Raw genomic sequence first — 16219 nt, 5'->3', positions numbered from 1 at the left:
GTAGAACGATATGACACTGCTTTGTGGAGATGCATCATCAAACACGTAGTACCAATAGTAGCGTTTATTTTGATTGTTCCATGTCGATACTATGGTCTCAATTAACACTACCCGCCACAAAACACGCAGTTCTTTGGGTACCACAACTCGATGAATGAAATGCGTATGGAGACCTCGGAAGATCGACTAAACCTTCAATTTAGAAGCAGGACAAATGAGTTATGCCTAGCCACGATTGGTCTGCCAAAGTACCCAGTATGCAAATCGAAGCTGTCAAGACCTCCTTTTCTAACTACGGATCATTACTCGTCTAGCTTTTCATTGATCCTCCGAGGCTGGGTTGGACCAAGCCCTCCTCCCGCGCCATGACCTGATCTCCTCGCCCTTAATCACGTCACTCACTAGTCTTGTCGGCCGAGTCTTCGCGAATGCTAAGCACGCGCTCCACATCTGCCGATGGCGACTCTCGAGCAGCCTTGACAGCCGATTCCTTGTCAAATACCAAGGAAATCTCTTCAAGTGTTAGATTCTTGGTCTCCGGAAACAGAAAGTATATTACGACGAGCAGAACAGCCAGTATCGCGATATACACAGCATAACTAGATAATTGATTCTGGTGAGATTTTCATCACTTGAGTGTATATCGGATTAATTGACTTACTATCTCCATTCAAGAGCATCGAGAGCAATGGGGTTGACCCAAGTGTTGACAGAGACAGCCAAAGTCTGTGTAGCAATGAAAATAGCTTGACCTTTGGTTCGCAAGGAGAATGGAAAGATCTCGACAGGATATCTAAAGCAAAGGTTTCTCTACGTTAGTGAATCATTGCCAGGTATCATTTGAGGAGCTGACTGACGAGTAGGCAAGGGGCGTCCATGCGAGGTCGTAAGCGCCATAGAAGAGAAAGAGAAAGGGAATCGCTGCCGCGCCAATCGCAGTATTTTGTGTCTTGTCATAACCCGCCGAAAGGCCCATGACAATGCAAAACATGACGAGCATGCCACCGGTAGACGACAGCCAAAGGGGCCGCCGACCGACATGGTCAGCATAAAACGCTGCCAGAGTTGACACAATCACTGCTCGATGTTAGTGTCCATATTGGCGGATTCCTGGTATATTTCCAGCACTTACGATTCCAGACGTGGAGACCGATTAGGATCTCGAGTTGCGTTGAGGTCGAATGGATTCCCAGAGACGCTAGGATAGGGCTGAGATAGTATGATACGATACCGTTGCCCACCCAGTTGGTGCCCACGGCAATAATCAGCGCGATCGCTAATCTGTGAATATTTCCCCGACCCCTAACCAGATCCAAGTATCGTGTCTGCTTCTTGACCGCTTCTTCGTCCAGAGCAGCGCAGATTTCTCTATACTCAAGGTTGACGAGCGGATCATCGTCCTTGCCATTTGCATGGTGTACAACTAGAATTTTTCGAGCCTTTTCGTGATGACCATGGAGGATGAGCCACTTGGAAAGACATACCATCAGCCATAAACAACAGGTTGAATTTCGATGCAGTGGTTATACATACTCTGGGTGATTCTGGGATAGTGACAGTCAACAGCAAGGTTGCGATAGGTCCGACTAATTGAAGGAAACATGGTATTCTCCAAGAATTCTCGCCAACCAGATTCATGCATCCAAGACAGACGCAAGCGGAAAGAATGGCTGCAATGTAGTATATGCAAGTATCTTAGAGAGGAGTCAGCAATAAGAATTTCATCAAAAGAAAAATTAACCTACAGAATCCCGATACTTGCGCCCGGATCCGAGGGTGGGATATCTCCTGCAGTAAAGTCGGTGCGACGGCTACAGCAGTAGAGGTACCGAATCCAGTGATGGCGCGGCCTGCACAAAACACGCCAACATTTGCAGAGATGCCCATGACAATAGCCCCAACCGCCTGTGTATGATCTGTATCAGTAGATTGTTTTGATTGTCAACTTCTAAAAGGGTAATGCAACGGACAGTGATCATTGAGCCAATCCAGACACTCCAGCGGCGTCCGAGGTACCGAGCAATTGCATCGCCAAAGAAACTGGCAATCAACCCAGGCAGAAATCCAGCAGAGTTCATCAGACCCAATGTCGATGGGTCTGGGTATCCAAAATATTCTTGCCATTGACTGATGCTTTGAAGACCATTAAATAGACTTCCGTCATCTGTAATTGTAGTATTAAATGAGCTTTGCAAAGCTAGAACGAGGTTTCTCGCCGTCAAAGACTCGACTTACATCCATTGAAGAAGAGGGTGCCACAAAGACCGACACAGTGAAGTACATTGATGCGAAGGCCTAATGAATAGACATTAGCGTAGAATTGGATGGCGGAGGATTCCACCATGTGGCATTACGCACTTGCATCGAACCACCAATATTTATTGGTATTATTCGGCACGTCTCGGAAGCTGGCCGTCACGGATTGCTCAGGGCGAGAGATGGTCATAATGCTCCAGGATGTGAATAACGTGGTATCAGGTAATCTATCATATAATAGGATGTGTGGAAGCTAATAGAACATAGGTAGTGCTATTATTTTCCTAAAGCGTGGGCTTCATTGAACGAAGTATTTCTTGAGATGGCGATCAAGGTCTCATGAAGCTTTGATTTCATTACTATATTTATATTATACTAGACGCGTAGTGAGCTTATGTACTCGCTGTGAGTTGCCCAAAGCTGCCCTCGATCAAACCTTGTTGGAGTCCTTTGATCACCAACCAGCAAGACACTACATAGGCTTGCTATATCCCATCCGATTCTGTGTCCAATCATTTTTTGAAAATCTGGGCAAGGCTCGCATCGGACAAGACGAGAAATTGCAACTTAACAGACGTCCGGGGGAGTTTTCCGTCATTTGCCGGCTCATCTTATCCTGCTCTTACTGGCATGGTATTGTACCCGAGTCGTTTGCAGAACCCTGACCTGATTTATCGCCAGGAAATGGGTAAACAATGCGTCTAGACCAACATCAAACGATTTTATTTCGCTTCACTCTACGCGATTCCCTAGACATGGAAGCTATCATTTCTGCTGCGTCCCTGAAGGTATGCATGACGTCTTAGTGGCTACCGGCCTTACTCGTTCTCAGTCGTAGATCTGGGGAAAACCTGGGGTAACCATGTATACTATGTAGCTGTAAAGGTGGATCTGGTGTGAAGCTCAGCACTTTTCCCTTTCCCTGCTCGTCCCGGCCATGCTGGCGGGTAGGCGGCAGACCGCTGACCAGGAGTGCGCTTCCGCTCGTGGTGGAGAGGCTCGAGGCGGGAGTGAATATTCGTCCTGGAGCCCGTACACCAAAGCAGCCCAACATTGGAGTGTATGTAGGAAATTCTTGTGATATATTCGTATGGCTTTTTAGGATCTACAAGTCTCGTAGAAACTGCAACATATCTGTTATGAATAGGTGTTGTGCCTTTACTTGACACCAGTGACTTTTTCTATTCATACCATTACATTTCAATCACCATGTTGAGAACTAATTTCAAGGGGCGCACTGTACCCGTGGAGTATGGCCACTCGAAGCCAGCTCCCAAGATGCAATATGTCAGATTGGGACAAAGTGGTCTAAAGGTCAGCGTCAATCATGGTAGCTGAATTGACACATGGATAGAAAATCTGACACTTTTGGGGGCTTCTGTAGGTATCACGCCTGATCATGGGCATGGCTACGTATGGGATCAAATCCGATGTGGCTTGGCGGGTTGAAGAGGAAGAGGCTTTGAAGCATTTGCAGGTCAGTACCGAACCCTGCCATTTAACGTCGTATGGGTATACGCGGCGCTAAATATTCACCAGAGAGCCTGGGAACTTGGATTCAACACCTTTGATACATCCAACTTTTACTGCAATGGAGTGAGCGAAGAGATACTGGGGAAATTCTTGAAGACGGTTCCAAGAGAAGCAGTTGTAGTCATGACCAAAGTCGGAACCTCTTCCTCCTCCTCTACTACCTGAACATTGATTGTGTAGACTGACTTGGTACATAGTCATACTTTCCTGTGGGCGATTCCTCGACACAGGGACCAGCGGGCCTTACCCTGACCGCCGGCAACAATCGAAAGGTAGGCACTAGCTGCCGTTTGTTCTGGGCAGCTACTTATACAATTCATTTTAGCACATCTTCGATAATGTCCGGCTTGCCTTGAAACGGCTACAGACCGATTACATTGATATTCTTCAGGTAATACACCTTGCAGTTCTGGAACTAATCAAGCTAATACGTGGGATTAGTTGCACCGTTTTGACTACGAAACTCCTGTAAGCAATGCTTGTGATCTGCCAATACAAAAAACGCCAGAATGTTAATTCATACTGTTAGATCGAGGAGACTATGCGAGCGTTACACGATGTTGTACAGGCCGGCTACGTGCGATACATTGGTATGAGCAGCTGCTGGGCATGGCAATTTCATGCAATGCAGAGTAAGTTGTCTGGGTTCCATGCTTAAAGCTGGTTCGTTGGGCTAACATTGCTCATCCAGACTTTGCGATTGCAAACAATCTTACACCATTCATCAATTGTCAAAACTTTTATAATCTTCTCTATCGCGAGGAAGAACGAGAAATGATGCCGTTGCTCAAGCATCTTGGCGTCGGTAGCACGCCATGGAGCCCAATGGCCAAAGGCCGTGAGTTCTTTCCTCGTCGTGGTTCTGTTGGTGTTACTCGTTTACTCAATTCATGACTTGTCACAGACTTGACGCGACCATTGCAGCAAGCTTATGATACTGTCCGCTCGGTGCGTATAAAATGTGACAGAAAGTCGGCTTTGGTACATATTATCGCTGACTGGTGTTCAATTTGGCTCAGACATCCGATGCATACCATGATGAAGCTATTCTCAACGTGGATTGGGAAAAAGAGATTAATCGTCGCGTGGAAGACTTGGCTAAGAAGAGGGGCGTGTCGATGGCACAAGTGTCACTGGGTAAGACAAACCCACATGTGTGACGACGAGCCCTCCTTCTTCTCTTCTAATCCCGATACCACAGCTTGGGTCCTCCACCAGGACGTCGTCGCAGCTCCCATCATAGGTATATCCAAGATGGAGCGCTTCGAAGATACCATTGCGGCACTGGACCTGGAGCTTAGCAAAGATGAGATTGCATTCCTTGAGGAGCCTTACCAGCCGTAAGTTGAAGCCGAGTGGATTTATGAGATCATGAAGCTAATAACTTTCATTCGAAACAGGAGATCAGTTGTAGGTTTCTCATAAGTGACCAAATGTGCACATTGAAGGTTGGGAATGCAAACATGAGAAAGTCATTTCATGGCTGTGGGAAGAATATATTTGTCAAGATTTGTTTTTATTCAAGAAATATGCATGATTATGCTAGTGGAACGTGCTGGCTGATGATGCACCTTGTCCTTATCCCGAGTGAAACCATATGCTGAAGATGAAAAAGAAACCCCAAGTCCGGTACTGGAGACTCTAAATCGCCAGAGCCATCACCATTGCCAGAGCGGCACCGAAGCTGACCATAGCTTTCGCTGCACCGGCAGTGGCAGGTGCCGTGGTCACTGCAGAGATAGGAGCAGTGGTGGCGGCAGAAGCTTTGCTGGTCGAGAGAGCGAGGCTGCTAGTCGCGGCAGCGCTAGACGAGCTCGACAGCTTGACGGTACCCGAAGCGGCAACTGTGCTGTTGGACTTGCCCGTAGGGTAGATGGGGGCGCTCAGGTAGGTGGTGAAGCTGCTGACAGGAATGGCAGAGTAGGACTTGGAAGCACTACCGGCGGGGACGGCGGAGGAAACAGAGTAGCTACCGCCAGCAGGGACTGTAGAGTATGCCTTCGAGCCACTGCCAGGAGCGGTGGGAGCAGTAGCGACTCCAGTCTCGGTTGCAGTGACGGGGCAAACCGTCGTGTAAGCAGCAACAACCTCAGTGGTAACTTTACCGATCTTGGCGGGGCAGTCAGTCACAGTAGCAGCGCACGAGGTAACAGTGTAGACCTTGGTGCTGTAGACAGTGCTAGTAGTATACTCGACATCACTGGCGGAGGTCACCTCAGTAGGCTTAGCAGCAGTGGACGAGGCAACGCCAGTCTCGGTGGCGGTAACGGGGCAGACGGTGGTGTAGACGGCGACGATCTCGGTGGTGACTGAGCCAAGCTTGGCAGGGCAGTTGGTCACAGTGGGGGCACACGAGGTGACGGTGTAGACCTTGGTGCTGTAAACGGTGCTGGTGGTGTACTCGACCGCGCTGGTAACACTTCCGTTGCCGTAGGGGCCAGCTGGGTATCCCGACGGGCTACCAGAGGGGTATCCGGAAGGAGAGCCAGTCACGTAGCCGGTAGGAACAAGCGTAGGGTAGACAGAGGATGATCCGGTGGAAGAGGGGAGGGCCTCGTCGTCGGTCTCCTCGTCACAGGACTGTTAAAATAATTGGTTAGCATTCGTACAATCACATGGCTCTCGTCATTTAGGTCTAGTTATTTGAGACTTACGTCGTCGTCATCAGTGCTAGTGGAAGCCGATGTAGTAACAGGAGCCGACTGGCTGTAGGTGGAGGACAAGGCAGCACTGCTCGTGATGGCGGCGCTCGAGCTAGCAATGCTGGAAGTAGCGGGGATGCTAGAAGAAGGAACCGAGGAGCTGATGAAAGAGGAAGCAGAGTAAGTGCTGCTAGTGGAGTCAGCAGATGAGGAGCTGCCTGAGGAAGCAGTGGCGCTGCTGGAAGACTCGGTGGAGCTGCTGCTGGAAGCAGACGACGAGGTGGTGCTGACTGCTTCATAGCTCGATGTCGTAAGAGTATCAGAGCTGGTGGAGGCAGAAGAACTGCTGCTGGCAGATTCCGTGCTCGAAGTGGTAGCAGCAGAAGACGAGGTGCTGCTAACAGACTCGGAGCTGGATGTGGTAACAGCGGCGGAGCTGGAAGTGGTGGTCACAGTGCTCGAAGTCGAGGCGGAGCTGCTAGACGAAGAGGTAGCAGACTGGGTAGTAGCAGAGGTCGTGATGGTGGTCACGGTCTTGCCAATAGCAGAGGCGCAGCTGGAGAGGTAACTTTTGCCCGAGGAGGCAACAATGGTAGAGGCGTAGCTGGCATCCCAAAGCATGATACCACCAAAGTATGAGTAAGTGCTAGCCACGGAGACGAGAGCCGAAATGTCCTCAGGCTCAACGTAGCCAGTCGAACCTTGGGTACCGTCAGGGATGGCCTGAAGACCAATGTACAGCTCGGCCTTGTTGTTGCAAGTACCTGCAAGCCACTCAACCCAAGCGGCAAAGTTGAACTCGTCACCCTCGCACTGTCCATTGTTGTAGAACTGGATCGAAATCCTGTCAAAGGTGGCACCCATCAGAATGTCACGCATCTGGAAGTACTCGTTGTCATCACCGACAGGGCACTGGGGGGAGGCCGAGATGATCTTGCCGTGTCCGGAGCTGAGGTCGCGGAGCTTGTTGATACATTTGACGTAAGGTTCCTGGTTGTCAAACTTCTTCTCAATGTCAAAATCGAAACCGTCAACCTCAACACTGACGGTGCCATAGTCGAAAGGACGCTCGTAGGCCCAGTCATCCGTCTTGGGGCCGAATGCACCCCAGAGGTACTCAGCAAACCACTCTCCAGTCTCGTTATCCGGAAGGCTGTAGTCACTGGTTGTGGTACCAGTAACGGCCGCCACTGTGTCTGACACCAAGTTCTCGGCGCTGAACACGCCACCAATCGACAGGAGGATCTTCTTGCCCTGACCCTGGCAGTACGTGATGTCCTCTCGGATATAGGTACAAGAGCTCAGGAGCTTCGAATCATCGTAAGTTGTGCCGGCGCAGTGGGCGGCAAAGTTGGTGCCGGGCAGGTCGCCAACAGACTTGGGGGCTCTGTTGACAAAGGCAAGGGTAACGTAGTCAAGTGCCGTGGTGTCACAGAAGTCCCTCAGTCTCTCGTTCTCGTCTCCATTCTGGCCCTATACCATGTGTCAGTATATCGTCACGCAGATCACCGGCATGGTAGTATTCGACTTACCCAGTAGGCGCTCAACTGGGTGGTGGCCAAGACCGGAGCCGCTGACAGGACAGCGGCCGCAATAACTGACTTGCTCAACATCTTGAACAAGGAATTAATTGATTATAAATTACTCCGTGGTATGGGAATGACTGTAATGTGGCCGAAACCGCAAAGAGTGACAACGATCGACTAGATCAAAGAAGGGACGCAAACCAAAAAGGCTGCAACGGCTGGCTGTATAGGCCGTGTATTGTCGTCTTGACTGCTTGATGACGGAGTGAAGACAGGAAAGAAGGGAAAGAAGATGAAGAATATTCCGGCAGCGGTCCAGTCAAGATAAAGCCGCCTGCTCGGCTGTGCCATACAGTCCGATGCCCTCGCCCGAACCGCGAGCATTGCCAAATCCATTCGCCGGGTGTCTAAGTAATCCACAACGCAAATGAGCTTTCGATGAGGTTTGTGGGTTCTAGTTCTGCCAGGCCATGCAGCACAGGCTCTGCCGGTACCGTCTTGGTCACATATCCATTCTATGTTTGTGATGTATCAAAGGGCCCGGCATGGCCACGATGCCTGGACTAGACAAGTCCCTGGTCAGTATTCCCCTCATCGATGCAGAAGTCATCACGCCACAAGTCAATATTGGGCAAGCAAGGCATCAGGAACAGGTATAGCGCACAGGCACGCCGAGGCTCGATACACTTGCATTATGCCTCCTGCATACACAGTAGGGCACACGCACATATGATTGGTCGCCCAGCGAGGGAGCCCAGCTATTTGCAGAACCAAGTGGGTAAATGACCGGCCGCTTGGCATGGGTCGAACCATCCTAGCGGGAAACTTGGCCAGAGCCCATTCATGACAGTCTGCGGCGTAGCTGTTGGCGAGCCGGGTTATTCACCCGAAGCGCAAAGAAAAGACGTGGTGTGCTGCCGCCTCAGGGGTTGATCTCTGCCATTTCTGTCACATTTTTTGGGCGGCTCTGGAATCTGATGGAGAGCTTGTTCAATGGAGACTCTGTCAATCAGGAAAGATCAACGCTCGCATGTCAACGTCAAGCCGCCAAGCAGCCAGATCTCCTGCACAACACCATTGTAGATCGATCGTGGGGCCATTGAATTGACACGAGTATTCCTTTGGAGTGTCTTTGAGTTGGTAGGCAACATTACGGCAGGCAGCCATTCCACATCAAATCATAATTGTTGCTGCGGCTCCAGATGTCATCTCTTGTGCCTGGGAAAATGCGGAACAGGATAGCAACAGCAGCGGCCGCCCCATGCGCTTGCTAAGGTAGCGTCAGGGTCTCAAAGCACAAACCACAACCCTCTGCCCTAGTGGGGCTCAGTATCCTCCGAAGGGCTCAGGCTCTCTTTTGGACCCATTTCCGAAGCGACGTTAGCCCAATTCTATATTTCCCCGAGAGTATTGGGTATGTCATTGCTGAGAAATTTTATGATATGATCTGATACTATGACACTTAGTCTGTGCCTTTTTTTTTATTCCCGCTATTGAAGTTTGGGGCGATTGTCCAACGGAAAGGTCCATCGTGAATTCTCTCATCATTACTCGCGCCAATACTAAACAGACGCCTCTTCCCGTTCAGCTCAGTCGTCCGGGTAGCTTTGGCTGCCTGAGTGCGAAATGACTGTCCGAGTGAGCTGACCTGTCAAAAGCTATGGCGTTTGCAGCGCAAGCCACTGCCCTGTCTGCTTCCAAGTTGTTTTTTTTTTTTTTAGTTGTTTTTTTCCCCTTCCCGCCCAGCCCGTTGACCTCGTTTGATCCGCACTCGACGGGATTTACAAACAATGAGATATTGCATTGCAAGAAGGGATAAAGCTAGATTGAATTTGCTGTATTCGGCCGTAAACCAGTCGACAAAGTGGCAGCTAGTTTCCAACTCATTGACATGGAGCAACCGTGCACATATTAAGCTATTACCAGTCGCGCAACGTTTTAATCAACTCAGTTTTTAAGCATGACCTTGGATCAGAAAAATAGTAAAGAGTATGGACCCGCTAGCTGCCCTTTTTCCCACCGGACTTTGAGTTAGTTTTCGGCCTAGCTCTAGGACTTTCAGCTCGACTCCACCCACGATCATGTCTGAAGGAGTGAAAGCCGTCATGTTGTGGATGCAGTCTAGGCGCCTCCAGAGACTGTACCTGCAGATAGCCCTGTCCTCCACCGTATCATGTTTTGCAGAGGTAATAACAACAAGTGGATGGAGCGCTGGAACTATTGATGCTCGATTGCGGCACATTCTCGCTTCCACCAAGCAAAGTCTTTTCGGCGAGCTACTTTTGGCCACTCATCCATTTCACAGGAAACATCAAGACGAATGGAATATAAATGTAACGAATCGCACGATCAGTCACAATGCTTTTTGGGTCAGACCTTGGAACCTTGCTATTTCGTCAATTGAGGCGATGGCGAGCAAAAGAAACGCTCCGACATATACTAGCCATTTGCACAGGAGCAATGCATCCGCCCGTTCATGATAAGACGACGGTGACCAAGTGGAGGCATTTATGAGACACACCGTCTGCCCGGCGTTTGACCCGACATTTACCTACGCCTGAATTATGATAAGGTCATAGGACAGTTTTCTGCTGAACTATTAAGGCCAAAGGCGGAACGAACGTCGGTCACGGTTCCGATCATGATAGTCCAGTAAGCTTCTTGTCAATGTGATCTAAGATATCAAACTATCCATCCCAACTGAAGTGTATGGCCACCTCATCAAATTAGTAGTTCCATAATATTTTTTGTGGCCTGGCTGGTAATTCTACGAATCATGTCCATGTAGAAAAGCACTCATCACGATGTTATTCTCGAGTCACGAAGTGTATTGGATCATCACTACCCAGGCGGACCTCTCAAGAGACCAGATCTTTTTCCAGAACTTCAGTCTACTTAGTAGTCTGGCGAAAACTGGTGGAGCTCTTGAATGAATCGGTTGCACTCATTCTTTCCTCATGGGTTTAATCAATTTGTGCATATTCGCATTGATTATGTCATGTCACTTCCAAATCTCAAAGCAATATACCCATCCATGTTGCCCAAATACAAAATGGCCCAATTTGACTTGATCATCTCGGCTCAATTTCTACTTTCAAAGATGCTTTCTAATTACTAACACGCTTATTTGATAACCCCAGTTCTCACAATCTCCTGTCTTATGCCGTATCCAACACGACCACTTCAGCATCTACCTCACCAACACTTTCGACTGCCAACTTGTCTCCGGCGAACAGACCATCCACAAAGGCACCATCACCTTCACCCAGGATGTCATCCCTTCCATCCAGACGAACCTTGGTCTTGCCGCCCTTGGTCATGGGCACATGGATGTAGACCTTGCGCTTGTTGTTTCCGCCGGCCTTGCCGCCCACGATCCACTCGAACTTGTTCTCGGGCGCGATAATACCAGCAGCCATGACAAGATCGGCATGGATGGGGATGGTTTCAGGGATGGTGGGCTCGGCATTCTTCTCCTCTTCGGCGGTGGCCTCTGGGCCGGCCTTGAGGGGGCTCAGGATGGTCACAAAGCCCAGCTTCTTGTCCTCGTCGTCAAAGTGGCGGGTGTGGTAGCGGGGCGTGAGGCCGCGCTTCCAGGGCATGGCCCAGATTTGCAGGAAATGCACCGTGTCCCGGTTGTGCTCGTTGAACTCGGAGTGCGCGATGCCCGTGCCGCCCGTGGTGAACTGCACGTCGCCCCGGTGCATGCGGTAGAACTTGTCCGACTGGCCGCCCTCGGCGCCCTTGCGCAGCATACTGTCGCGGTGGGTGAGCTCGCCCGACAGGACGTAGCTGAAGATTTCAAAGTCCCGATGCGGGTGCGTGGGGAAGCCCGTGTTGGGCTTGACCCGGTCCTCGTTCAGCACCCGCAGGCTGCCAAAATGCACACGGTCTGGGTTATACCAATCGGCGAACGAGAAACTGTGGTAGGTGTTGAGCCACCCATGATCAGAGTGTCCTCGGGCACCGGAGCGGTTCGGGACAATCTTTGCGTGGGAGAGTGTCTTGGACATTGTGTTTTTCACAGCGTTCATTGACTGCTCGGAATTCTGATCCGCAGAACTGATTGTTGGTTCCGAGGAGTAAGTCTGAGTATTGAGATGCTTTGCTTCTCTGGATTCAGTGGTGGGCCCGAAAGAGGTGTTGTTTGATACTGCGTTCCAGAAGGAAGTTACTAGTGGCTGATTGTTGTACAAGAGGATTGCAATGGAGATGACCAGAATTGACGACAAGAAGGCGAATCGGGGCATATATAGGAATGAATGAACAGCTTCTAGAAGCCGCGAATATCTTCAGAAGCGATGACAGATGATTAAAAAGGATCAGCTAATTGGAGAGTCCAAGGAGAAACGAGATCTTTTAAGACTTGTCATATTGTATGGTGGTGATCATTCTTCTCCCATTGATGAGTATTGCTTATGAGCGATTAGCTCATGCTGATTGAGCGACTTGCCCCACCTAAATCCGAGATGAGCCAATCATGTGTCTGCTGACAGATGCCATCTGTCTCCATAGATCTGCTTAGCGACAAGCGCCGGATCCAGTTCGACGGGAACAGATTTTCAACATCTTTCCATCTATAGCAGTGTTGTTTAGAATATGATGTAGAAAAGGTCCAGAAGGTCCTTGGTTTGATGTCATGTTGAAATGTCACTTGGAGCTGCTGGTAAGTTGTTCGTATTCATTCTTGCCACTAGGAAAGCCATTGAAAAGTGTGCGGCATGTACATAGTACGTACCTCCTCAGGTGCAAAACGTCGCCCGCCGCATCAGTCAGCGGATGACAAAAAGGAAACGCAGAGGGAGCGAGCATTGATTGAGCCACGCACGGGTCACGTGGGATTTTGCGATCCGCACATAAGTATAACATCATCGTATCTGGGTTTTCTGCAGCATCTATAACTTATTGAGACACACTGGAGAAAGGCTCACAAAGTTTTTTCTCTAAATATACTTGCCAGCTGCCCAGCAACCCAGTATTGGAAATCACTATGCGCGTGACTCGTGTGTGTTGAGTATTTCTGTGGGCGACGCGCGACTTGCTGCAGCTTAGTTCACTTCATTGCACTAGGAAAGCGGTATCGGCTTTGATCGGCATAGCACTTATTGTGCCAGCGCTCACTAACAAGAATTTTTTGACTGTTTTGAATATTCGCAAGCCAGAGAAAGTGCAGAGATGAAATGACATGGGGGGATTAAACTTCCATATTTTCCAAGAGATGATGATATGGAATCGCCGACAATAAGATGCATACAAACTCTAAGAAGAAAAAAATCAATTACAACCAGTCGACGCTGATATTTCGAGAGAGAGACCCGGTTGCGGAGATATAGAGGAGCAGTATGCGGCGCGAAAGCCCTGCGCAACTTCAACCAATTAGAGATGTGGGATTTCTCCAAAATTGAACCCCACCAAGCTTCCTCCTCCACTTTTATTTTTTTTTCTCCTTCCTACTTGAAGGCCGTCGCCTCCGACTCCAAAACTTTACCCAGCCCAACAAGCTAGAGAAACAATGTCAGACTCGTGCTTCTTCGATTTTTCTGCATTCAGTGCTTTTGCACTCTCTTGGCAGGGTGTCAAATTCCAGCTCCAGATCGGACCCTGAACCAGCCCGGATTCTTTTCACAAATCTCACCACCTTTCCGGTTTCTGCCCCTCCGTTCAAGCCCTGTGAGGCTTCGCCCTACGTTATCCTTATCATCGAGGCTCGTTTTTTTTTTGCCTCAATCTTTGGATACCACAAGCAACATTGCACTGCAGTGTCTGCTTGCTCATTGGGTCATCAATCATTCCTAGGGATTCTCTGTTTCCTGACGAATACTTCAAGGTGAGTCAAGCTTCCAGAGCTTCCGTTTTCCGCTGCTTCCATACGCCACACGGCATCGTCTTGGCCTACACGTCTCTTTACCACTTTGCTTCGGAGACGCTGCAAAGCGTCCTTATCAGCAGAGGAACGAGTTAAACCCCCCATGCTGGCATTGTCACCCGGTCTTGCGCTCCTGTCAAGATTGAGGCGCCAATGTCCTTTTGTTGTTTCATGATGAGTTCTTTTTTATCAAATGTTCGACTGCCTAGCATACGCTGCGGACACACTATTCACACTCTGATCAACACACCTTGCCAAATTTTCATGATAACCTAGCGCAATGTATTGCGGTCCATGAGCTAACAGTATCTTGGGAAATAATAGTCTCCAAGATGTGTGGAATCCTAGCGCTCATCCTAGGCCACATCGGCGACAACCCGAACGCACCCTGCAGAGCTGCAGCGGATGTTCACAACGCCCTCTACTTCCTGCAACACCGAGGTATTATACTCAAGTCTCCATTCTAGCTTGGGACCCATGCTTATACGCCATCAACAGGCCAAGATGCGTGTGGAATCGCAACTTGCGCGGCAGGAGGTCGTGTGTACCAGTGCAAGGGTAACGGAATGGCTGCCGATGTGTTCAAGTCGGGAAACCGTGTGCACGACTTGCCCGGTTCCATGGCTATCGGCCACCTGAGATACCCCACTGCCGGTACATCCTCGTCCGCCGAGGCACAACCGTTCTATGTCAACAGTCCCTACGGCATTGTCTTTGCTCACAACGGAAACCTCATCAACGCACCTGAGCTGCGTGAGTTCCTTGACAAGGAGGCACACAGACACATCAATACCGACAGTGATAGCGAGCTCATGTTGAACATTTTTGCTAATGAGCTCAATGAAACCGGCAAGGCCAGAGTCAACTACGAGGATATCTTCGCAGCACTCAGCCGAATGTATGCCCGTTGCAAGGGAGGATGGGCATGCACTGCCATGATTGCCGGATACGGCCTTCTCGCTTTCCGCGATTCCAACGGCATCCGGCCTCTGGTCCTGGGCGAGAGGCCATCAGACACACTCCCTGGAGCCATGGACTACATGCTGGCATCAGAGTCGATCGCCCTGAGACAACTTGGCTTCTCCAACATTCGTGACATCAAGCCTGGTGAGGCTGTGTTCTTGGGCAAGGGCAAGGAACCCGTCTTCCGCCAAGTCGAGGAGCCAAAATCTTACAGCCCTGATATTTTCGAATACGTGTACTATGCAAGACCCGACACCACCATTGATGGTATCAGCGTGCACAAGAGCAGACAGCAAATGGGTTACAAGCTCGCAGACAAGATTCGTCAAATTCTGGGCGAGGATGGCATCAACGAAATTGATGCCGTTATCCCTATCCCGGAGACTGCCAACACATCCGCGGCCTCGGTCGCAGAGAGTTTGAGGAAACCCTACTCTCAAGGCTTCGTCAAGAATCGTTATGTTTTCCGCACTTTCATCATGCCTGGTCAGAGTCAACGCCAAAAGGGCGTTCGCAGAAAGCTGAGCGCGATTGAGTCTGAATTTGAAGGACGCTGTGTCCTTTTGGTGGATGACAGTATCGTGCGAGGCACAACCAGTAAAGAAATTGTCGTCATGGCAAGAGAAGCTGGCGCGAAGAAGGTCATCTTTGCATCTTGTGCCCCTCCGATCACACACCCTCACATCTATGGTATCGATCTGGCTAGCCCTGCTGAGTTGATTGCTTCAGACCGCGACCGACACGCCGTAGCAAAGATCATTGGTGCCGACGATGTCGTCTATCAAGATTTGGCCGACTTGAAGGCTGCTTGTGCGGAGTGCTCACCCGAGAATGGTCCCAAGGAGTTTGAGGTTGGTGTCTTCTGCGGTCGCTACGTGACGCCAGTGCCCGAGGGATACTTTGATCATCTCTTGGAGCTTCGGGGCAAGAAGCAGAAGCCCATCTCTGCAGCATCGCACTCTAACCCACAGACGGTAGCAAGCAGCGGTCCTACAAATGGTGCTGGTCCCAACGGTGAGACTGTCCAAGACATTGAGCAGCTTCGGACCACAGTCATGTCTCCGTTGCAGCGGGAGGATATCAGTCTTCACAATGTTGCATCGCAATAGAATAGGCGCCAGGGTAGGGTATGCATTATAGAAGGACTGGTTCGGTGGCGATCACTGTGCGGCAATTGTGAATAGACAGCATTGGGGTCTTGCTCTTGGAAGACCTTGGCCACTTTCATTACATCGGCTTGACTTTGATGAACATGTAACAAAAAATGCATTTGCTGGTGGTTCACGTGAAGTGCCAAGACTGTGTAAGGTTGCTTTGGTGTCAATTGCCGTGTGCCAGGTACCAAAACTCCGGGCCTCTGGGGCAAGACTCCGTCGGCTGGACCCGCTACCAAAGTCCCCCCAATCAGTGATCCATGCCAATGTCCAGGGGCA

The 16219-nt window shown here is 49.9% G+C and overlaps 4 protein-coding genes across 4 annotated transcripts; 1 reads left to right on the top strand and 3 right to left on the bottom strand.

Moving 5' to 3' along the window:
- Window positions 1-394: 394 nt before the first annotated feature.
- Window positions 395-2446, bottom strand: PFICI_10672 (uncharacterized protein; the record flags this gene model as incomplete). Its single annotated transcript, XM_007839253.1, has 9 exons — window positions 395-599; window positions 662-793; window positions 858-1077; window positions 1133-1469; window positions 1534-1694; window positions 1746-1905; window positions 1971-2164; window positions 2236-2295; window positions 2359-2446. 9 exons carry the CDS (start codon window positions 2444-2446, stop codon window positions 395-397), a joined length of 1557 nt encoding a protein of 518 aa, XP_007837444.1.
- Window positions 2447-5430: 2984 nt separating this feature from the next.
- PFICI_10671 (uncharacterized protein) lies at window positions 5431-8044 on the bottom strand (the record flags this gene model as incomplete). Its single annotated transcript, XM_007839252.1, has 4 exons — window positions 5431-6369; window positions 6444-7593; window positions 7633-7904; window positions 7964-8044. The coding sequence occupies 4 exons, from the start codon at window positions 8042-8044 to the stop codon at window positions 5431-5433; spliced, it is 2442 nt and encodes an 813-aa protein (XP_007837443.1).
- A 3071-nt stretch (window positions 8045-11115) lies between these two features.
- PFICI_10670 (uncharacterized protein) lies at window positions 11116-11970 on the bottom strand (the record flags this gene model as incomplete). The annotated part of the gene is made up of 1 exon (XM_007839251.1): window positions 11116-11970. The coding sequence occupies one exon, from the start codon at window positions 11968-11970 to the stop codon at window positions 11116-11118; it is 855 nt and encodes a 284-aa protein (XP_007837442.1).
- Window positions 11971-14155: 2185 nt separating this feature from the next.
- Window positions 14156-15895, top strand: PFICI_10669 (uncharacterized protein; the record flags this gene model as incomplete). The annotated part of the gene is made up of 2 exons (XM_007839250.1): window positions 14156-14264; window positions 14322-15895. 2 exons carry the CDS (start codon window positions 14156-14158, stop codon window positions 15893-15895), a joined length of 1683 nt encoding a protein of 560 aa, XP_007837441.1.
- Between the last annotated feature and the right edge of the window lie 324 nt (window positions 15896-16219).

The sequence above is a fragment of the Pestalotiopsis fici genome, assembly GCF_000516985.1.
Source record: "Pestalotiopsis fici W106-1 unplaced genomic scaffold PFICI_Scf_7, whole genome shotgun sequence".
NCBI classification, from domain to species: domain Eukaryota; kingdom Fungi; phylum Ascomycota; class Sordariomycetes; order Amphisphaeriales; family Sporocadaceae; genus Pestalotiopsis; species Pestalotiopsis fici.
This window is presented reverse-complemented; position numbering and strand designations above follow the sequence as displayed.